Genomic DNA, 23,874 nt, shown 5'->3' with positions numbered 1-23,874 from the left:
ACGCTGAAGCCACCAGAAAATGTTCTTTCTTACCGACAATACTGTGCCAATGTTAGGACATAGCATTTGTCTTCAATACAGGCCACACTGTTCACATCCTGGTGACGAGACGCAAAGATCTCATTCTGGGGAAAGAAAGTTTCGGTCATGGGTTAGTAACTCCAAATAAAAATAAAAAATAAATCATCTACCAAGACTGAGAATTAAACAAGTGATCCCTTAAATCTTCACAGTCTACACATGCACACAGGGACCTTAAAAGACAACTTCTCTCTCCTTTGTTGTTCAAGAGCACGTCACTTTCACTTTCAGACGTAAAGACAGACTCACAGGAGAAAGATGTTTCTTCCTCTGAGCCAGAGCCCTGCTACTGTTCTCACACTGCCGCTCTGATGTGTTTGTTGTTTGTTAGTGCAGCCGAGAAATGACAGACTTCATGCGGTTTATTGTTTCCAGAGATTTAATAAAGTGCAGCTTGTTCCTCTGGGAGATTACTGACAACACGGAGCAAGCACAGCAGAAGCTGCTTTTCAACATGTGTGTCTGCTCGCGTTGTGTGTGTTTGTTCACTCACTCTCATCTCTTTTAGACACATTTTCAGGTGCTGAGTTGAGCCAAAATCTCTGAAGTCTTCCCTTGAATTGTAATGTTTTCATTTTGATGCAAATTCATAGTGTACAAACAGGAAGAAATGAAGGGAAAGAGTAATTGCTGAAAACATCAGTGTGGCAAACTAATCCTAAAATCCTACAGAAAAGTATTTTACTAGAAGCAGAATTAAGCGAGCAAAAACACCCTGGACATTTAAGTTAAAGAAAATAAATTCTATGTTTAAAATATAATGTTGGTGTCACTGTATATTTGTCTAGTTGTCTACAAATCTCATGCAAAGTCCAAAACCAACAACACCTTAATGAGTTTACAGTACTTTCCAATGTGTTTGTTTCTACTGAAGACGTAGAGCAGGGGTGTCAAACTCATTTAAGTCCACTTGATCTCAAGTGGGCCGAACCAGTAAAACCATTACATAATAACCTATAAATAACAGCACCTCCAAATTTCCCCCGTTCTCTTAGTGTAAAGACACACATACTGAAAACACTCATCCATTTACAAAACAGATGATAAACAACTGGAGGCGTCGGAAGAAAAATAAGTACAATTTCAACAACATGTCTCAGTTTTTCCACATTCAGTCAGTCTACTACTCACTGGCGTTACATGTGCATTTTTCCATACATTTCCACTCCTGTGCAGTACTGCTGGCATCACCACACCAAACTAAAGTAGAGACTATTGAGGAAGCAGGTGAAGTTTTCCCCTGTCTTACAAACCATTTACAAATCTGAAGTTTTGGCAGTGCCTTGGCAATATGGTTCCACTAATACTGTTTTAACCCCAGTGAACTCTGCAGTGGAAATGGTCCAGCAGTGCTTACATGGGATTTTTGCTTATTGTGATGTCATTTTCTGGAGTGTCTTAAAATGCTTTGTATATCTAAAATCTGTACAACCAAAACTTAAAGGTTATGTAAGTCAATAAACTTCAGGAAATTGTGTCATGAATAAAACTACAATTGCTGCCTTGTGGTTGTATGGCTCCACACACCAGTTGAGTTGTGCAGTTAACGTCCAAATCTGTGAAACCACAAATGCTTGACACACATCATCATCCCGGCAGCACAGAAGATCGACACAATTGGCACAGTTTCAAGGTGGACACCCAAGATTAGTGTCACCAATTCAGTATCTGTCCAAATGTCTCCCCTTCTGTTCCTGAGATACGATGTTTAATGATGGACAGAAAAGTGTTTTTGCAGAATATTATGATGCCACAGTTGAGGATATATAATGTCATCACTTCACTATTTTATCCTATTAGACATTTGTGTGAAATTTTGTTATAATTAGTATAGGAATGTTTTGTGAGGCCACAGTGACCTTGACCAAACCCTTAAAAAAACCTCATCCTTGACTCAAAATGGATGTTTGTGCCAAATTTGAAGAAATTCCCTCAGGGTGTTCTTGAGTTACCGCATTCACATAAATGCAATGGATGCAAGGTCACAGTGACCTTACCCTTTTGAACTTTAGCCACCAAATTCTGTTCAGTTCACCCTTGACTCAAGAGGATGTTTGTGCCAAATTTAAAGAAATTCCCTCAAGATGTTCTTTAGATATCGTGTTCACAAGAATGAGACAGATGCAAGGGCACAGTGACCTTAACCTTTGACCAGCAAATCTTAATCAGTACATTGTTGAGTCCACGTGGACATTTGTGCCAAATTTGGAGAGATTCCCTCAAGGCATTCTTGAGATATCGTGTTCACGAGAATGGAGATTGACAAACTGTCAGACAACACGAAAACATAATGCCTACAGCTCCAGCTGTAACCCAGGCGGAGGCATAAAAATACAAAAATCATCATGTTTAAACAGATTTCTAAATGTAGAAACATGAACGAAATATCTCTAAACACTCCATAAGTTATTTGAACTATGTGCATGATTTAGTTTTTGAGATATGCTCATTTTTATGAGCAGAGTGCAAAGGCTTTTTTATACTTTTTTTATACTTTGCACTGCACACAACATAATGACATCATCTCCAGCGTACAACGTGATGACATGGAAGACAGAAGCTTTAGATTTCTGCTGCATAAAGAAGGAATGTTCAAGCTAATATGGTTTTTGTTGTAGACCGAAATATACAGGATTATGCATACAACGACCTCCTGTGGCCGTCTGCGGGACGTCTGTTTTTAAAGAGTAAAGACTGAAGTCTGATACAGATTCTTTTGCACAATATTCAATATCTTTAAATATGGCCACAGTAAGTACTTATTGTTTCTTCAGAGGACTGTATTCTAGCCAGGGTGGGAAAACCTCTGAAACAACATTTTATATGAAGTACACTACTCACTGTTTAACTTTGCTCCTGAAACCTGACACCTCTTGGCCTTTGCAAGTGCATCAATATTAGCTGTGCAAAGTAAACCAACAGACCGGATTGGACCCTTTGGCACGTTCTGGCCCATTTGACACCCCTGATGTGGATCTTAACCTGATCTTAAATATATAGTTTTTGAAAAAGAGATGAGTCATTTAGGAAGCTGGGGGCTTTTGAGTAAATACAGCACTTGTTGGGGACTATTTTCTGCTGTGGATGAATATGTATAATAAAGAGCACTTATCACAGCAGGGCGGTTTGTGTGGGATTGACTCAAAATAAACTACAGGGGCAGAGTTTTTGATAATGAAGGGACGTGTGGCTCATTGTTGTGTTTTAAATAGTTTATCAAGCGACATCAGGCTTTGAATACACAGATAAAACTTGTGAGTCGGATCAATTCATTTTCAGTTTTGTTTCTTTTTTGTGAGCTTTATAAAGAATATAGAATATTATCAACCTTATCATTAAATTAAATATAAGTTTTAAACATCAGTTAAAATGGTAGCTAAGTTAATTCCACCTGAGAGACTTAAAAGCTAACACGGCCCAAAGCATAAATATTCTACCCATGCTTACATGCAGTTTAATATACACTGCATGCACACTGGTTTACAAGCTACTGCACAGAATGAACTGGAGCTATGACTCACGGGTCCTCGTATATGATTTTAACAAACACCTGCCGACCACTCAGAAAACAGTATTTTAAAAAGGTATAAAAGGATTATCTTCTCACCTCACAATGTATACTAGGGTTGCGTCCCCCCTGTGTGTGTTCTGGACGGTAGTACCAAAACAAACTCATCATCAGCTCTCCTGTAGAAACACAAAAACACACACAGTTCACGTCAGTGCTGGAGCCAGTTATTACCGCATTAATTCAGCTCCTCTTGTGCTGGAGTTAAACACCGTGTACAGTATGTGTCCTACCTGACTCCGGCTCTTCCCACAGAGATGAGATCTTGGCCACGTAAGGCAGAGACTTCTTTCTAGGTCCAGATTTCAGCAGAACAGTGTCTCTGACCCGAATCAGCTCTCCGTCCCTCTGGACTCCCTCGAAACACTTCCTCAGCACCAGCGTCTCCTCTCCCTGGAACACAGGCAGCAGGACACACTGATAAGCTGAGAGAGGTTGTGGAGTAAACAGCTCCAGGATGTGATTTGTATTGAATGACTTGTGTATCTTGACAGAAATGTGGACGGTCAGGTGTTTGGACGAAACTCAGAAATCAGTGAATAAGCTCTAACGTGACAATATGTGATAAATCATCCTGTCTTAGAGCAGAAAGTAAAGTGACACCATCTTTAATTACAAGCGGCACCGCTATGGCTGCGTCAGAAACCACCAGCATGACTTCTTCTACGTACCACAGAGAAAACCTCCTTCTGAAAGGGCAGGCCAACTGGCTGCCAGCCGTTGGTGGATTTCTGGCGGCCGTTCTTCGGCTGCTTGGCAACCGTTCGCCCTCCGACGCTGGCAGAGCCCAGCTTCTGCTTCTTGTCCCTGTTGAGAGGGCAGACAGCCGAGCTGATGCTGCCGGTGCCGCGTGCGCCAGACCTCGACCCGCTGGGCGACTTGGCACTCTGCGGGCACTCCTTCGCCACCTGCAGCGGAGGCTGCGGTTGGCTGGGGTCGGACAGCGGAGTCTGAACGTGGGGCACTGATTGGCCGGCTGGAGGCACAGTGGGAACGGGGCAGCCAGTGAGGGTTCTGGGGCTGGGACAGATGGGGATGGAGGAGGGACTGTGATGGTCATTAAGGGTGGATGAGTAGTCGTCTGAGGAAGGAACGGAAAAGGAAACATAATGAGTGACGGGCAGTCTTTTAAGGAGCGGCAACAGTGATCAACAACCTTTAACAAGGTTACATAACAGAGACCTAAACGATACTCAGTTGTTATTAGTTCCGCTGAAGCAGCAGAAATAACAAACAGAGCCTCAATTAAGGTCAATTACAGCCTTTAACAGAGCAGCCCCTCACACACACACACACACACACACACACACACACACACACACACACAGCTAAATAACACTAACACTAGCACTGACTGTGTGAAACAACAAGAGCAGCTTGTGCACACTCCCATGACAGTTGTGGTGAGGACATTAAGGTGGATTAATGGTCAATTTATTTCAACGTGATCTCTCTACTCCCTCCATCCAAACTTCATCAGCAGCCTTCATTTCCTCCATGGAGAATACATTAAGATACTTCAACCAACTCAACCATTAGCAAACATATTTATTATTAGATATAGATGTACCATAGATCCATACATCTATGTTATGTAACGCTGTTATGTTTTATACATCCTGCATTACAGAGGGAAACACTGTACTTTTTACTCCCCTATGTTTATTTGACAGCCAGTGAATAGTGGCTGCAAATTAAGATTTTATGTACAAAACCTTTGCTGTCTGACCTTATAAATTCTGATGTATTTGAATATTTGTTATAGATTCAATTATCCAACAGTGTGTACTCTCAAGTGGCTCAAAATAGCTCAACCACTAGCTACAACATTAAAAGTGCTGCTTACACAGTAGTGACTGCCCGGCAGGTAGTATCATTCCAAATGGTTTAAGACAGGAGTGTCAAACTTTTTTGAATGAAGGCCAGTATAGATAATGTAAAAATACCTGGGGTCTGCTGCTTCTCCCATCATATGGGTTAGTGATAGCAAAAAATTACATGAAAATGAGACAAACGCAACTGTTTCATCTTCCATTGAAAAAGTTTTCAATTTTTTACTGCTCCAGTTTATGAAAACACACTAGTTCCACCTGCTTGGTTCCTACTTGGTCAGTGTCTTCAAACTATGATAGTCTTGATTTAATGAGTTGTATAGAAAAAGGCAAAGTGATCTTGCTTGATTAACCAATATTGGGTGAAGGGCCACGAGACAATGGGTGTTCAAAAAAGTCAGTGGGCTACAATTGGCCCCTGCACCGGACTTTGGACACGCCTGCTTTAGCTACATTTAGCAACTAGCTTTTTTACTCATGTAAAGGTTTATTGCCATTCCATACCTAGTGAGAATGTAACAGCGAAGCTCCTGGTTGTATTGACTTAACAAGGGTGCGTTTGATTGCTTCTGAACATTTGTTTTGTAAAAGAAAGACTGTGCTATCTACTTTGTCAAAAGTTACACGGTTGCTTTAGGATTTGAATATTTTTGCCAACACAATTACTATTTACTTTATCATCTTATTACAGCTGTAACTTAAAGGCCCTGCACACCCACACAGAGGTGTTATTACTTGGCTAATTAGACCACAGTTCAGGGGCACATTCAGCCCCGACAAAAAATGTCACAAAACATTAATAAAAGGTGCACCGCACAGGTTTTAGTGGCATCTAGCGATAAGATTGAAGGACTGTTTGGTTTGTCTGTTCTGGGCTACTGAAGAAACATCATGGCAGACTCCATAGACGAGGACCCACTCCATACGTGGATATAAACAGCTCATTCTAAGGAAACGAAAACACAGCGATTCTTAATTTCAGGTGATCATAAAATTATGAAAACATAATTATGAATACTATCTGGCATTTCTGCCAACAGATGCCTCTAAATCCTACACGCTGGCAACCTCCGAAACTTAAAAGTGAAGCCAACACAAAATGCCAAAACCCGCAGTTCTTTGAACGGCCACTTGAGGCTGGCTCCAGTCAATCCCCAAAGACCCCCATGTTAAAATGCCCAACGTTACAGCAGAAATAAGCATGTTAACAGCCTGGTACAAAAACAGTTTTGGTCTCTATAGCTAATTTCCCCTTTCACAACAATTGTGCGGGGGTGAATTACTACACAACTCACCAGTTTACATTTTCTTAAGGCTTAAGGCTCCACAGCTCCAGCCTCTCAACCAAATGTGGTCACTTCTGGCTCCAAAAATCCAAGATGGCTATGGCCTAAAAGCTGAATTTACGGCTTCAGAACAGGAGTCCACAAACTGATGGGTGACATCATGGTAGCTACGTCCATTATTTTTACAGTCGATGTCTGTTACACAAGGTGCTGTCTTTTAGTACTGCAGGTTTATACGCCCATCACTGCTGATAGGGTAACACCTCTGACACACCCACTAAAGGAGATAAATACCTCAAAGCCTGTTTTACACCAATTTGGGGAAACATGTTGTTCAACCTGGAAGCGTTGCACACCATTTTCAGACAGAACATGCCCCAGGTTGATGTTGGTCATGAGGTTACCACATGACGGGCCCACATGAGCGTAATTAACAAAGGCAAATATTTACCTCCTGTTCACTTCATTCTCTCCTGGTGGCAAAGCAAAATTGCATATTCCAATCGCACGGAGTTCAACTTTGGTAAACTTTGACAGGGAGCCTAGACCAATGGCTAGGAAGAATGTGTGGAAGGGGACATTGATTGCTACTGTGCTAAACCAAACTCTGCTCAATCTTTACTTAGTGTACATACAGTTTTTGTTTTTATTTAACGCTGGCTTTGGCAGTATAAACGTATGCTTCCCATGCCAATAAAGGCCTTCTGAATTGAAATTAGTGAAATCCCGGTGTATTAAAAAGCAGTGCGCCTGAGTAACACAACAGGGTGTTCAACGCACCACCATTTACATTTAAATAAATGTTTTGCTGCATTTTGTCGCAGCTGAACGCAGCCCTGATCTGTACACATTCAGTACAGAGAGAAAGTCTAATCAGGCAGAGAAGTGGCAACACCTGTGTGGGCAGACCATCGGTCTCCGCACAGCAGACATTTTGACTTGTCATGGCAGGAAACCCACAGCTGTTACTAATAACATAAACGATGGCTCCGTTCTATTCAAGTGTCCCAGTAAGCCATGACAGTGTGACAGCAGGCCCATGTGCACAATACCAGGAAAAGCAGCTGAGCGGAATTCAGCCATCATTAATTCTATTATTTACACCTGTGCTTTTCCTACTGTGACATGTCAAAATGTCCTCCATGAAATCTATTACTAAGAAGAGACTTCGGCGCTCTTGTAGAGTCTCAACCCTCATAGCCTGACCTGCTTTCGGCTGCTCGAGACCACAGAGAGAGATAGAGCGCGAGCAGCTGAGGCGCAGCAGTACACTGGTGTGTGTTCACGTGTAATTAGTGTTGTTTTGAGGTCACACTCAGGTGTTTTTAACCATACACCCACACATTCAGCCAGTCACACAGCGTTTGTGTGTCACACCGCAGATATCACAGAGTGTTTTCCTGTTCTGGTTCACATCTCTGACTCGAGCACAGTAACTAACTGCTGACACTTGAGCTCGTACAATCAGCTCATTAGGTTTCAGCTGCACAGGCCTTGTATTCACTGTCCGGCTGCTTGTATTCAATTGGAGACAAAAGAGGTCTTGCCCTTTATCTGATATTTTTTTGTTACCTCCCACTCAAGTGACATTCCAAAATGGGAGATTAAAAATGCCTGACATAATAGCTATTCTCAGCGCATTGTACTGCTTTGGCAGCCGGATTAGGGGGGGCACTGCATACAAAATAACCTAATAACCGTAGTGTGCTCATGAACATTTAATACTTAAACTACTGTCTTATTTAAAGGGTTCAATGATTTTACACATGAAGCTTTGTTTCCTTGTCATTTGGAGCCTGTAAAAGTTGTTTCATATCTTTTGTGGCTCTGCAGGGAGCTCTGTAAAGTCTAAGAACACACAAACTACAAATTTATAACAGAAAGTCTCAGTTACAAAGTGGGGGTGAAGAGTTTGAAAGATGTGGGCATTTATCGGGAAGGATTCAACTTTTTTTGGAACATGACAGGGACTAAAAAAAAAACAGGATATCTCAGCCTCTGCTGCTTCAATTCTGACCTTTCTCTTTTTTTAATCTGTCTTTTGCAAACCTCTTGACTTTGTGAAAGTGCAACACTAAATCGTTTGAGTAACCTTTACAAACAGCGCTCCATGATCTCTGGTCTGCACCAACTTACACAGCTAGGCTTTAAAAAAAAAAAAAAAATCAAACTGCTATTTCAAAGAACAGGAACTAACCTTCAAGCTTGAGATTTATGTTGTACTAATATGGTATTTTATTTATACTTTTTTCTTTCCTTTTTACTTATTATTATCATTGTGGCCTATTTTACTCAGGTTAACCAAAACATTAGGCCACATTTGTTTAGTTCCATTTACTTTGTTATCTGAGGGGTTCAATATGGATCAAGTTTGACAGAGTCAGGCTTTCTTTGCGTAAGCCGGCTTGACAAAGCTTAAGATCCCAGTCGGAGATAATAGGTAACATAAACGTGATCGCCAACTTGCTTTGCTAGTCTTTCTTCTTCAGGCTCTGTGCATGTTCCCATAAGGAGGGGGCGTTTGTGTATAGCCTACTTCTGCCCATGAAGGATATGTAAAAACTATTACAACAAAAAGCGACATTGTTGCTTCCATTAAAGCTACAGTTGTTAACTTAAAAAATAACTTTCATATTTGCTGAAACCACCTCTATATTCACACAGCACTAAATGAGACAAATAGTTTTAAAAAAAAAAAAACCCCAAAAAACATATGAATCAAGATTCTGTTACTGCATTGCATACTTCACCTCAGTTGTTTTAGAAACATATTTTCGTGTACTGTTTAGCTACAAAATGAGAAAACAAATTAATTGTACCCAACATGGCAGCTGGGTCACAAACTTTCTCATTTTACAGCTAAACAATTTGACTGCAGTTCATGAGCAGCGACAAGACATAATTTACAGCTGTGTTAGAAACTCCTCGGTTCTGATTGGTTGTTTTCGGTGCGCTGCGGTACATCTAGAAAATGCCTTTAGAGGCAGCAGGAAGTGGAGGGACATAATTTTATCGGTCTAATGTTTTTCTTTTTTAGACTATAGAAACAGTTTCGGCAAATATTTATACCTCATAAAAGTTACCAGCTGTAGCTTTAAAGCGAGAGCAGGATACCGGCAGACAATGACCAACTGTGTAAATTCAGAAGTTAATATATTTATTTTAGCAGTCTGTTTATTTTCTACCATTACATCTGCCCATTCTACAGCTCTTAATCTTTAAACATGATGCAACGGATTTTAGTGTGATACTTAAGAACTGCATGCACATGTACTGACACTGTCCCATAACAAAGGATTAGTGTTAATCTCTTTGCTTATTGGCAAAATCAAAGTGATAAGAATTTTCTAGTATTGATTTAATATTATCTGCAATAAATATCAATAGATTAATGAATTCTTTAATCAGCACTCTGTTAGCAGACATAATATAGTGAACAATTAATGTATAGTGCTACCTGGGTTTTTTTTTTTATACAAGGCTTATTTTAGAGACAGCATGGACAAACACATTAGGTAGTTCAGTGAGAGCAAGTTGTGAATAAAATAAAACAGCATCCTTGTTTAGATTTTCTTCAACACTGATATACTATGAGGTCCTATGGCTAAAATATGCAGCCCAAAGCATAAAGCTTGTGCTACTGCACTTGCACTATTTTATTTGGCAGCAAGAGATTACCTATTGACTACAGGGTGATGCTATTTCAAAAGGAACTGATTAGTGAAAGGTGCTTTTTAGCCAATTTTAATGCAAAACTCTGAAGACAACCTGGTCTGGACCATTTTTGGCCTGCAGTAAAGTTACCATGGTGATCTAGCCAGAGTCACCAGAGAGTCACCTTTGTAACACTGAAAACTCAACATACCTCACTAACTGACTGGCTCCGTGGTACACCCCTCTGTTCTTTATTAATTTACTGCAAAATACTGGTTTGTGTTGTTTATCAGCTACAAAACTTAGTTAAAGAAAACTGAATTACAAAAAACATTTAAAGTAAGCTCATCTTCCTACACTGCCACACTTCACTTTGCAGCAGCGATAAACACACACATCCTACGAGGATTCAAAAATGAAAGAGATAATGGACACTCTGCTGTCCTTCTGCCTTTTATCTGAGGCACTTGGAGAAGTTGTCAGTGTCGTTACATAAGTGCCATCAAGACAGATACCAGTGCATTAACTCAGCTTGTTCAGTTCTGACGCACTGCTGGGGGTTGATAAAAAGTAAACCTAATGTCAATCCTGTGTGTGCTCACCTCTTTTGATGCTGTGGTTACATTTGGTGCAGTCTGTGGTGCTGAAGGAGCACCCTCCTCTGGCGATGGCTGGAATCACACTGGTGTAGGAGGAGTAGCCGTTGATCCTGCAGGGCTCTCCGTAGCACGCCTCCACTGAGGTGCAGCAGTACACTGGATGGGTAATCCCTGAGGGCTGCGGACCGGTGCTGGGGAGCAGCTTGGGTCTCTTGCCGCTCTTTGGGCACAAAGCGAGGGGCGGTATGGGGGAGGGGGAGGTGTCCGGGTGACTGAAGTGGACGTAGTAGCCGGGGAAACAGGTGTACGTGTGCGGGCTGATGGTTATGGATGCTGGGTGGGTTACGGAGTGAGGTGGCTGAAGATGATGGTGGTGATGGTGATGGTGGTGATGATGATGGTGGAACACCTCAGACAGTGAGCCGTCCTCTGGTTCCTTGAAGGTCTTGTCCTCCAGGAAGAGGGCCAGTCTGTGACAGTACTCGACACACCTCTCCTGGGAGCAGCAGTAGCAGGAAGACACCTCGGCCTCCACCTGCTCCTCTTTGATTGTTTTCAAGGAGAATCCGAGCGAAGAGCCGCGGTGAAGCTCCCGTTTGAGACACTCCTGTCCCCCTGCAGGGCCCGCCCACTCCGGATCCAAAGCCTCGCTTTTACACAAGCTACAGCAACCCTGGATGGTGGAGTCCAGCTGGGAATGAACCGGATCCTCTGTACCCTGTTTTATGTGCTTCAGTTGGTCCTCGTGTTTGGGATGTGTTGTTCTTTTGGTCAGCGTTGTTTCTCCCAACAGTTGCTTACCACTAATCTCATCCTGAGTCGTAGCTGCTGCTTCACACCCACTCCCCGCCTTGGACTCCGCCTTCTTTTGTCGTTTGCTTCCGTACTGGGCGCTGGTGAGTTTGAGCAGTGTTGCAGCAGTGAGGCCTGCCTGACGCCGAGGCGTAGGCGCAAACAAAGCCAACCAGTCAATGTTCTGAGCCTCCACTGTTGACCGCCTCTGTTTTTTAGGTCTTTCTTTTGGGTCCGCTTTCCCTCCCGGAGGAACCTTTTTGGTTTTATGACCTTTCTGTTCAGTTTTAGTGAGACTGTCTTTAGCTTTGTCTTCGTTAGAAGGCTGCCGTTTCTTTGCGAGATTTGACGCGACAGACTCGTCTCTGAAGAGCAGCAAGCTGTTGACGGCCTCAGCATTGAGAGAGGCCATCCTCCGCCTGCGGGGCTCAAAGACATGTGCGGGAAACATGAGTAAGGCGTCAGATTGGTTGATTTTTGGTTCCAGTGCTTGCTGATTGGCTGCGGAAGTTTTCTTAAGTCCAGATTTGGTCCTTCTGTGACTGGAGCTGGAGTGCAGCTTCTTCTTGGCTTTCCCCGCCTTTTGTTTCCCAGCTTTTAGTGCATCCTTTGCTTTACCCACAACTCCTTTCTCCTCCAGACGGGTGAGCAGGACGCAACAGTCCAGCGCGTCTCCATCACCCACTGCCAGTGTCTTCTTTCTGTGTCGATGTAGCTCTTTCTTATCCTTCTTTTTCCTTCCTCTCAACTCGTTCTTTCTCTCTTTCCCTTTTTTCACGCCACCTCCTTTCTCCTTGCTTCCTTTCTCCTTCCGCGGCTTCCCGCATTTCACAGGCTGGCTCCGCTGAGCTTTCACCATGGTCTCAGCGTCCGGGAGCAGATCCACCACGTCGTCTTCATCAACGGGGTGCTACGATGGTGGGCTTCAGCTCAGACAGACCCTTCAGCGAGCATCGTCATGGATCATCACCTGGGTCCATACACTCTCTGGGGAGACACAGATCAGACATTTAACTGTAAAGTGTGTGCCACACACAGACAGAGAAGCCGAGAGTGACTTAATGTAACAGACAGGATCTTTTGATGCATTATTTAACAACCGGTTTTACTTAGTTTGCTGTCAATATCCAGGTCCCCAGAGAACATGACCACTTAGACAACCTTTCTGCCTGAAATGCAAATACAATGCGCACACAAGATGGAGGAGAAACTGAGATAAAGAGCACATTATGTCATGTTTAAGCCTCAGGCCAAATGTGCTCCAACCTCTTTCCCATTTGTCAGCACTGTTTAAGTTTAAAATGTGCTCTTTTTACACTTAGATTATGCCACATTAGGAATGGGCGATGTGGAGAAAATCTAATATCACAATATTTTTGACCAAATACCTTGATATAAATATTGCGACTAGGGCTGAGCGATATGGCCTAAAAAAAACAAATCCGATTCACGATTTAAATCGATTTTTCCCCCTCCTAGTTAAAAAAAAAATAAATAAAAATTGCAGCCTGGTAGCACATACCTGGGGTCCAAAACTTTCAGCATGTGAATAAACCCTGGCTTTTCCACGGTAGCCTATATATGGGCACCACATCTCTTGCAATATACATGGCGACTGCATCTGTGATCGCTTTCCACCGGACCCCTTTCTTATCATACGGCAGTGTTTCCCCTACCATCATATTGGATCACAACAGAAGTCATTTAAGGTTACCTTTCCTATAGAACAGGTCTATACCTTGTCCTTTTATTAAACAAACTAAATAGCCTTATGTTACAGGCTGAGCCTGATGTGTGTGGCTTGTGTGTGTGTGGAGCTGTGTATGTGTGTAGTTGATGTAGGAGGTATGAGACGTTAGCGCGCCGGGTGTGGTGTGTGACGTCAGACGGATGCGCCCCAGGAAGAAAGTGAGGCATGTGCTCTGTTGTTTACATGGAGCAGCCACAGTGAAGAAGCCTACGCAGTTCTGCATGCTGTTTTTGAGTTATTTCCCTCTATGTAAACGTCAGACACTGATGAGAGAGGCTGTGCATCATCCCTGCAGTGCTGAAAATAAAGTGCCATTCTTTAACGCAGACGAAGTCCCGTTGTTAATGTGTTGTTGCCACAACAAGCTAACACAAGCTAAAAGAGCTAATGGTCTTCAGAGGTCCCTTTACTACGGTTCGGGGGTCTGCCAGCTTGGCGTTGGTAACACTTATTTATCTTATTTACACAACAGCATGTCATTTATGTCCCTACACGGTGCGTGTCTAAAATCCTCCTCTGCTCTCTGTGTCATGCACGGCGGAGTTCGGCCCTGATGAGCGCACACACACACACACACACACACACACACACACAGGTGAGCGCACAAAAGCGCTTACGAACTTGTTCCCTTTCTTGAACGAGTTCTTCCCCACTCGCTGCCATGTTGTTTGTGTATTAAGCGCGGGGGGAGAATCGGCCATAATCTGTAATCACGTTCATTTCTCCCACTGAAGTCAATGGACTCAGGACCTGCTGTTAGTCTCCTAAACGGGCGTGGTGGTCGCGAACCCCACGTGACACTGATACAGGAAACTGACTCACAGTGGACCATCTTGGTTTATCCACCGTCTTTGCTGTTAGTATCACAAGGCTAACTCTACCTAGCGATTATTAACGGGTTTAACGTCAGAGTCAAGTCATTTATGCCGGGTGAAGACTAGATACTTACGATATTACAATATCCAAAATCTAAGACAATATCTAGTTTCATAACATGTATGGATATTATATCGATATACTCCTCAGCCCTATGATACATTAATTGTTTTGTAGCTGTTACATGTTTTGATTTAGAATTCCTGCCAAATGAAAAAATAAAATAAAAAATTGCCTTTCCATCCTTTGTATCAATAAAGACCGTTCTCAGCTCCCTGAACCCATGTTGAAGCACATTAATGACTCACACAATCCACCAGGAGCTCAGTATTACAAGCATTCACCCACTCAGAGCTACAACACACAAGCACAGCGCAGAAACAGATGAGGCGTTTAGGTGATGTATTTAGTGTTTGATATGATGGATGCTTTTAGAAGTGATCCGTAATTCACAATGCATCACCGAATTAATTTTAGCCATGGCTACAGCCTGTAGCTGATACCTCTGAGTGGCACTGTGGCTTACCAAAGAGGAGGTCATTAGATTAAACAAGAAAAGACTGCAAAGACTGTTTCACATCGAGACAGTGCATGTTTCAATTCCTGCAAGGTAAAAGGGGCAGCGCATGCTTTTAAATCGCTGTGAGGGATGAAATAAAGGCATCACTCGCCAACATTGTCGAGCCACAAAAACAAACAGTATGATCAAATGACTCATGAATTGATCTTTATTTCACCAAAACTGGTGGCGGGAATACTCGTCGCACAATAGCCTCTTCAGTTTCCATGTCAACAGGCTGGTACAGAGTACATCAAAGCACCTCCAGCAACTTTATAGTAGAAGACGCATAATAAGCTTTACGATCCTCCGAAGCTCACACAAGTCTTACTGCTCTCTCAACACAGAAACACTTCACTTACTGTGGGAGAAAAACCTCTAAAGTTCCTGATGATTCAACTGCCAGTGACCTTTATGCAATGACACTCCTGCGTGCAGCATAAAGAGATGGATCAGCCCTCTTGCTGCAGCCCTGAAACACAATTATGCCACTTGACCTCCAGGAACCAAGTCAGCATGGGTCTCTCTTTTTATATTAAGTGACTCTTCAGCCAGAAAACCATTCAGCTTTCACAATCACACACTACTCTCGGAAATGATTAAGTCTAAATCTCAGCTTCCATTATCACCCAACACATATACGATCAATTAAGTTATTTCACAAGCTGCTACTTAGGATCGCACATCTGTCATTTGTTGGCTGGCATGTGATTGGCTGTCAGGCTCATTTGTCATGTCTCAAATCTTTCTACACATGCCAAAAAAAGTGCTTAAAAGGGAAAGTTCACCCCCAAATCATAAATACATATTTTTCCTGTTACCTGTAGTTCTATTTATTAATCTAGATTGTTTTGGTGGGAGTATCGGCCGTATCTGCCTTCTCTTGAATATAGTGGAACTAGATGGCACTTGGCTTGTGGTGCTCAAAGTGCCAAACAACGAATCATGACCCAGTTACTCAAAATAATCAACAGACCTTGTTGTGAGCAGTTTCATATAGGAACTATATCACTCAGAAGAAAGTATGCATCTACTCATGGATGAGAGGCTAAAACACATGATTCCTTTCTATGCAACCAATTGACAAATCTCATTCAGGGTGCCCTATTTAAACTGCTCTGGCCTGCCTACTGTTGCTGCTTCCTCTGCAAGCCGCTTTGCAACCAGCCTCCACCCCAGCTCCTCCTTTTCACGCTGTGTCTGACTTATCAATGTCATTGCTGTTCGTCATTGATGCTGCTCTGTTCTGACCCCAGGGAGGTCTCTGCTGTTGCTCTCTCTCTGCCTTAGGCTTTTCTCACCTGCACGTGGAAGGGGCAGAGAGATTTGCTCTCTCGGCCTTAGGCTTTCCATGTTTTTAACTTCCCTGGACCAGCGCTACCACTTTTAGCTCATACTTTTGATATGTGTTGTGTGTTTTTTATATACTGTGTCCGATTGATTGTTTCACTGTGATTGAATGTGTCTGACTCTCTGTGCTGCCTCTTGCCCAGGTCGTCATTGTAAATGAGAAACTGTTCTCAACTGACTCACCTGGTTAAATAAAAAGGTAAATGTTGGCGCATGGAAGGGCAGACAGGTGTGCTTGCTCTGCCTTAAGGCATTCCACGTCAGCGCCTGAAAGAGGTTTACTGCGTAGGCCTAGGAAAGGCAGAGAGGCCCCAGAACAGAGCCATACCACCAAATATAATACTGCAAATGGAAATAAAGTTTTCTTTGACTGAAGTGGTCCTGACTGAAATTAACTGTTTAAACATTTGCAGTCCAATAACATGCGTCAAAAAGAGAATGATGATGGAATATGATTCCAAAATGCATGCAAATCCCACTAAAACCTGTTCCTGCACTGCATAATAACAACAGCTTCATTTAACCAGCAGGTTATTTATGCACTCGAGTATTCAACACGACTTCATCTCATCACTAAGTGTCTGAAAAATCGTCGATTCTTTTACAACTTGCTATCATGTAACACCTAATGAGGGGTAGGGAAACCAAAACCAAGTGCGCAGTGAGGTGGGGTTGAGGCATTTGGGGAGGTTGGGGGGCTAAAAGTCTTGTTCTGTCCAACTAATGGTCCACAACCCAAAGACATTTAGCTTAAAGCACTATTAAACAGAGAAAAGCTGCAAACACTCACACTGAGCCGGAACTAGAGATTTTTTGCTTGAGAAATTACTTCCAAAAATGGATTTTAAATGTTAAACGTTAAGTGTTGCTGATTAATTTTCTGCCGTTCAAATTACCCAATAATCTACTAACTGTTCCGACACTAACTAATTATTAAAGCATATGCATGCAAATTAATATGTGAGAAAAAGTTGGGATTTTCCGCTGATCCACATGTGCAGAGATGTCAAGCTTGCTGTAAGAGAGCACGGAGACCTCGTCAACAAGTGTCTTTATTTTATTTTGAAAGAAAATGCATCGCCTCACAAATAAAATTCCAACTTCATGTTAAAGCAGGGTGTATCAGTAGTCATCCTCAGCACCTTTGGGCAGAAATGGGTCCCTGCTGTACCTCTATTATTGACAGTGACTAACTGGAGCTGATCGCAATGCGAGATGCTCTTACATGCCCATTAGTATATCATGTTTTTACCCTGATTTTTCTTTCTATGGATTAAAGTGCATCACATCATGTTTAAATGTCATTTTTGTGTCGTGTCTTTTTTTAAGTGAGCCATTTAAAGTAGCAACTAGGCTTTAAACGACAGCACAAGTTGCCTTCGCTCAGAATACATTCAACACAGCTGATTCCTTCTGCTGCTGCTTCTCCACACACCCGTTCACCATATGCCATTTCCTGCTCCATCCCTACAGTATGATATTGGTAACAGTCATAAAAAATTAATTCTTCAACCATTTCCAGTCCAGTACCGTGCGTCAAAAAGAGAACGATGATGGGATATGACTCGAAAATGCATGCAAATCCCACTAAAACCTGTTTCTGCGCTGCATAATAACAACAGCTTCATTTAACCAGCGGCTTATTGATGCACTCGAGTATTTAACACGACTTCATCTCATCACCAAGCGTGCGACAAATTGTCTATTCTTTTACAACTTGCTATCATGTAACACCTAATGAGAGGGTAGGGAAACCAAAACCGAGTGCGGTTCTTGTTGAAGTGCTTTAATTACAAGGAGCAGACAGCATGAGGAGTTCTATTCTGTTTTTTTTCTTCTCTTCTACACTAAAACCAGAACACACCTTGAGACTGTTGCACGCTGGGATCTGTTGCATCACTTTGCGTCATCTTAAAATTATAGAGAACATACGCAGGGTTGAGTTGAACCACAATTGCAAACCCACTTTAACTCTGGAGTGGACACAACTCTCTGGACATGTTCAAAACCATCTCATAGCTCTGTCTGCCCTTATTGCCGAACGACTCGGTGAACCGTGAAATGCAATCCATGAGAGAGAAATTTAATTTCCAGATAACAAGAGGGCAGAAGGAGCCTCACATTGAGTTTCTGTCTGCGGATATCAAATCAAGTTGCTTCATTTGAATAAGACAAGCATGCACAATGGAAGGACCGAAGCTCATTGAAGAGCATTGTTATTATTCCCTGCAAGACCTTCACCGCACTGATCACAGCAAATAAAACAACAGGTTCAAATTAATACTGAGGTCTGATATTTACCTGCTTTAACATGCTGTTAAGAAAACCAACAACCAATAGCTGCACACACACACTGCACAGGCACTTAAAAACCTCAACATTTGTTCAAGACATTTTGTTTCTGATTAAAGCTATAGTTGGTACCTTGAAAATATAAAATAACTTTATGTCAAATTTGCTGAAACTCTCATCATACTCTAAAAGAAGTACGAGACAGATAGTCTGTGAAAAAAAATCATGCCTATCCTCTTCTGTGCACCATAAACTACCAATCAGAGTTGACGAGTCTCTAACGCAGCTGTCAATCATGTCAATCAAGGCTCGTGAACTGCAGTCAAACTCGGAAGTGCGGATCAAAAATGACTCAAGACTGTGGTACTGCAATTGTCTGTTTTTCATCTCAAATGTTTTCTGAAACATTTTAGTGTACTGTTTAGCTGTAAAATGAGAACGTTTGTGACCTAGCTGCCATGTTGGGTACAGTCCAAGCAACCAGTGGACCAATTTGAGTACACAGTACACTAAAATATGTTTCTGGAAACATTTTAGGTGCCTATTTCTCACCTCAATGTTTTCATAAACATATTTTTGTAGGGCTGCCCCTGATAGTTGACCAATCGTTAGTGGACCAGAAAGGTCATTAGTTGGCAAGATTTCATTGGTCACTTAGTTGCAGAAAAAAAAAAAAAACGCAAACAAACCTGAAACTCCATTAGGAGCTGCACCTTGTCAAAATACATCAAAACCTATATGACCGGACCATGTGGGAATTTAATTTGAAAGGACACATACAGGAAGTGGCCACGCTCAGCATACAGACAGGAGTCATGTTAATTTCCAGGGCTGGTACCTGCGGTTATTCCACAGGCTAGTTAATAACATGTCGGGCAGGAAATCCAAAGTGTGGAATCATTTTGAGAAGGTGAAGGACGAACCCAAGGTGATATGTAAACTCATCTTCATTGGTCAACTACAAACATGACGTATCATCTGAAACATGTCAGTAGCTACATGCCCATTAGCCACTTAGCACAATCATTACTGCTTTGCTGACAGCGTCATTAACAGGCGGCTCGCTCAGTGTGTGACGTGCACTTGTAGATAAAATATAGGCCTATAGGTTCATTAGTACGGTTTTGTATTTCTCTGTAATGTAGCACAGTGTTAACAATGTTACTGATACTATTCTTTCTCACACCTTCAACTCAAACCATTGTGTTGCCCCACCCAAAATATATAATTTAACAATTAAATTAATATCGTAAACATGCGGGAGACTAATCGACTAATGGCCCTAAATGACGACTGTTGGTCGACAAGGAAAATTCTTAGTCTGGGGCAGCCCGATATTTTAGTGGACTGTTCAGCTGTACCGATATTTTAGTGGACTGTTCAGCTGTAAAATGAGAAAGGTTGTCACCCAGTTGCCATGTTGGAAACAGTCAACCAATGTACCAAGCAATGACCACCAGCCGAGTTTGACAGTTTGATCACAGTTCACGAGCAGTGATCGACATGATTGACAGCTGCATTAGAGATTCCTTGGCTCTGATTGGTTGTTTTTGTTCAGGTGAGGTAAGGCTATTATAAGTGCTGCAAAGCAACAGAGTGGGCAGAGGAATATGATTTTTTTTCACAGGTTATTTGTCTCATTACTCTCATTACTTTTGGTAACAAGTGGATTATTTCTACATTTTCTTTCTTTTTTTTTTCTTTTTAAATCTAAAGTCCACCTACAGGTGTACCAAAATTACATTTCTTCAGCTTCATTTTGATATTTAGAGGGACCAGTGATGCTCAACTTGCAGCGTGTGGGCCAAATCAGGCCCGCAATAGGGTGCAGGGTGACCCACCACACAATGAAAATAAATTGATTCACACTGGGATTCGCTTTTTGTATCTTAAAACGTAAATAAGATATCAGCATGCACTAAAAAACATCAAACAGAGCTTGTTTATTAAAAAAAAGTGCTACAGGAGTAGACCCCAGATCCTGTGGCAGAGGTCTAAGCTAAGCTACAAATGTCCTAAAATCTCTTAACCGTCCCTGCATACATCTGACCTGCACGACTGTATTTGCCTCATTTCTTTATTTGTTCATCTGATAAATATTATTGATGTTTGTTTATTAACTGGCCCTTGGCCTCCTCTCATTTTGTTAAAATGGCCTCAGGCAAAGCAAGTTAAATATCCCTGGTTCATGAGATGATTAACTGAAGAAGACAGAATCAAACAGACATAATATTTATCTTTAGTGTCAGACTTTTCTCTAACATGTCCCCTTTTCTTGTGGAAACACTGGACAGTTTCACCTTTTCAGGCGACACAAGCCACAAAGGTTGGACACCAGTCGTTTAGATCAGCGTTTCCCAACCTTTTTAGCTTGTAAATGTCAGTTTGTGACATTAGTGTGGATATGAGCTGTGAGCAGGTTCACTAAAGAGCGATTTTTTTTCCATTTGAAGGACATTAAAGGAATACTAGCCCCAGGAAATTACCATTTGTAAATCAGTTAGTTGTGCCAAGTTACCTTTAATGCATGAAGAAACCTCCTTTTTTCCTTGCATGCCTTAACAAAAAACAGCCGACATATTGATTTATTAATAATTGGGGACCGTGTTTAACAACAGCTAATCAGAACACCCGTTTACAAACTCTCACACAACTTGTGCAGGATAATCCAAGTCTCATTTATCCAGTTGCTCAATATTTCCCAAACACATGAATTTTTGGTAAAAAACAAAAAAAACAAAAACATTTGTATCGGAGTATGGGTTTGAAGACAGCATAGATAACTTTAACTTTTAGTCCAATTTTAAATAGTGAGATCTGGACAAAAATGCATGTGTTTAGGAAGTACTGAGCATATGACTGGATAAATGAGACTTGGACTACAATTACACTTAAATTAGTAGCCTGGGCTATCATTTGCTTAGATCACTTAAATCAACAGGCCTATATTTGGGACAGGCCTTTAATTCCTGTCAGACAAAACGGTTGCTCAGCAAAAATCGGGAAATACAATCAAATTGTTTATTTAAACCAGTATGAATATTACTTGTTTAAAATTAAGACTTCAGATAATATATCAACTATGAATCATTCATTTGATCTAGCTCCAAGTAACAACACATCAGAGAGAGAGTGAGTAACAGCACTCGAGGATTACGGCCCCTGGCATACCGGCACAACACCACTTTATCCTGTTAAAACAATACTCACAACTTGGATTACTTTTTATGAAAAACCCTTTTGATTCTTTTGATCTGAGGACCCTTACGGACTAAAGGAATATGAATAACTGACAGGGTAATCAGGAATAGACACATAATTTGAGGTAGACAACAACCTGCTTTTACACATCCATAGAACTTGTATAAAAAAACAAACTGCTTGGCAACCAGACATCTAATTGAGACATTCAAAAAGTGTAGGAGAGTAAATGGGACTATGCTTTTAATTTAAGTTTACGGTATACTGTGCGAGTTGTGTGAGAGTTTGTAAATGAATGTTTTAATATAAGCCTTGTTTTGCTGTTTAACGGTGGTCCCCAATCAATCAATGAATCAATATGTCCGCCATTTTCCGTGGAAGCATGCAAGAAGGAGAGGTTCCCGACTGGTCAAGCCACTGGACCCAGATTTCTATCTAGTCATTAGTTCAAGATCCACACAGTTTCACACATACTTGGCCATGTCGTCAAGCTAGTTTGCTGCCTCTGACAGGTAGATGTCCTTTATTCACTCACTCTACAGCAGGAAATAGCACTTTTAAAATAAAAACTCTGCCGGAAATTCACTGTACCTAAAAGTAAAGTGTGTTTTTAACAAACCTGACATGTTTGTGAGTCACTTGCTGTCAATTCAGAATGGATCCACAAGCCACCAGTTGAGAACCACATTTTTATGGGTGAAATATTCCTTTAAAAGCCTTCACAAGAAGATTTAACATGACTTTGTACAAGGAATGTGTGTGATCATGTTCCATCACCTTGTGACTTCTCAGATTCACCATTTGCAGTGTTTTAGAAGAAAAACAAGCCAAAATTAGAGAAAATTTTAAAAGAATTTTGTGTAACAGATAAATATTTTATCTTGTGACCCTTGATTTCTATCTAGCGACCCAGTCTGTGGGCTGTGAACTCCAGATTTAGCAGATCAAATGGAAAGACAGAAGTCTACCTCTGAAAATTACAGATATTAAAGAACCCTTCCTTAAACATTACGCCGCTTCAAAGTAAATGGAGCATAATTGGCACCTAAAACCCAGTTAATCACAATTCCGTCTCTCCCAGTGATGGCATGTTAACTGGCTGTATAGTTTCATGTGTATGTGAAGACAGAGGAGGAGGTGGCGGAGCTGCCTGGCTGTCACACAGACTCATTCAGAGGACGGACATGGTGTAGAGCTGTCATCATGAGAGAAAAAGCCCCGAGGCAGGAGCTCTCAGGAATCTAAGCCGGCTGTGCTGTGCAGCTTCAGATAGTGCCATATCACCACCAAGTCCACTTTCCTGGAGCAAATCCTACACCAACACTATAACCATCCTCCACCACCAACACCAACACCTCCCTTCACCTCCATGCAGGTTCAGGCACCAGCAGTTACAAACACACCCACATCCACTCGTGGATCTGGATCATATCAAGCAGAGAAATGCAATTAAGAGCAATGTAAATGCATGTATTGTGATAAGGCTGTGCACCACATAAAACACAGACTCGCCTAGTGGAGCTGGTAGTTGGCCATGGTGGTGGACGGTGTTAATCTGACAGCATGCCGTAGCAGGAGTGCAGGCTGTGATAGGAGAAGTGAAAAAAGCTCCTCAGCGGGGAAACCAGTCTAAAACACCCAAACATCCTCGATCAATCTGCGCTTTGAAGCGCTGCTAGTTAATATCAATATCATTAGGAGCTCGTGTTAGAAGCGGGCGACCCACCGATCCTATCATCTCCAACTGTGACGGGGAATTACAGCCGCGATTCATCATTACCTTGCGTGTCCCGTCGGGAAATGGAAAATCTCCCCCTAAAAACAATCCGGTCCGTCCTGCTTCTGCTGGTCAGTTTCTACCCGCTCGGGCTGTCGACCTGGGGAGCGATCCGCGGACCGAGCAGCCCACAGTAGCTGGAGACATGGTGAACAAATCGGTGAGCGGTGACCTACTTCCGAAGTGGCATGCTGGAGATAATATTCATGCGCTGCCTGCATTCACATTCGCCGTTGCACCGGGACATCCCTCTATAA

The 23,874-nt window shown here is 42.0% G+C and overlaps 1 protein-coding gene across 2 annotated transcripts in view; it reads right to left on the bottom strand.

Annotated features, from left to right (window-relative positions):
* Window positions 1-23,874, bottom strand: part of bahd1 (bromo adjacent homology domain containing 1) — a 58,536-nt gene that overhangs the window by 7,799 nt on the left and 26,863 nt on the right. The window contains exons 1-6 of one of the 2 annotated variants that reach the window (XM_050061574.1): window positions 23,621-23,802; window positions 11,024-12,799; window positions 4,321-4,730; window positions 3,883-4,042; window positions 3,689-3,768; window positions 34-125 (exon numbers count right to left, since the gene is read on the bottom strand). In XM_050061574.1, the coding sequence (XP_049917531.1) occupies window positions 34-125; window positions 3,689-3,768; window positions 3,883-4,042; window positions 4,321-4,730; window positions 11,024-12,671 (2,390 nt within the window). In that variant the 5' untranslated portion in view covers window positions 12,672-12,799; window positions 23,621-23,802. Of the gene's footprint in view, window positions 1-33; window positions 126-3,688; window positions 3,769-3,882; window positions 4,043-4,320; window positions 4,731-11,023; window positions 12,800-23,620; window positions 23,803-23,874 lie in introns of those variants that run through there. The other variant, XM_050061573.1, reaches the window with a different exon arrangement.

This window comes from Epinephelus moara, chromosome 14, assembly GCF_006386435.1.
Source record: "Epinephelus moara isolate mb chromosome 14, YSFRI_EMoa_1.0, whole genome shotgun sequence".
Classification (NCBI taxonomy): domain Eukaryota; kingdom Metazoa; phylum Chordata; class Actinopteri; order Perciformes; family Serranidae; genus Epinephelus; species Epinephelus moara.
The sequence above is the reverse complement of the archived record's forward strand: the minus strand, read 5'-3'. Positions and strand labels throughout refer to the sequence as shown.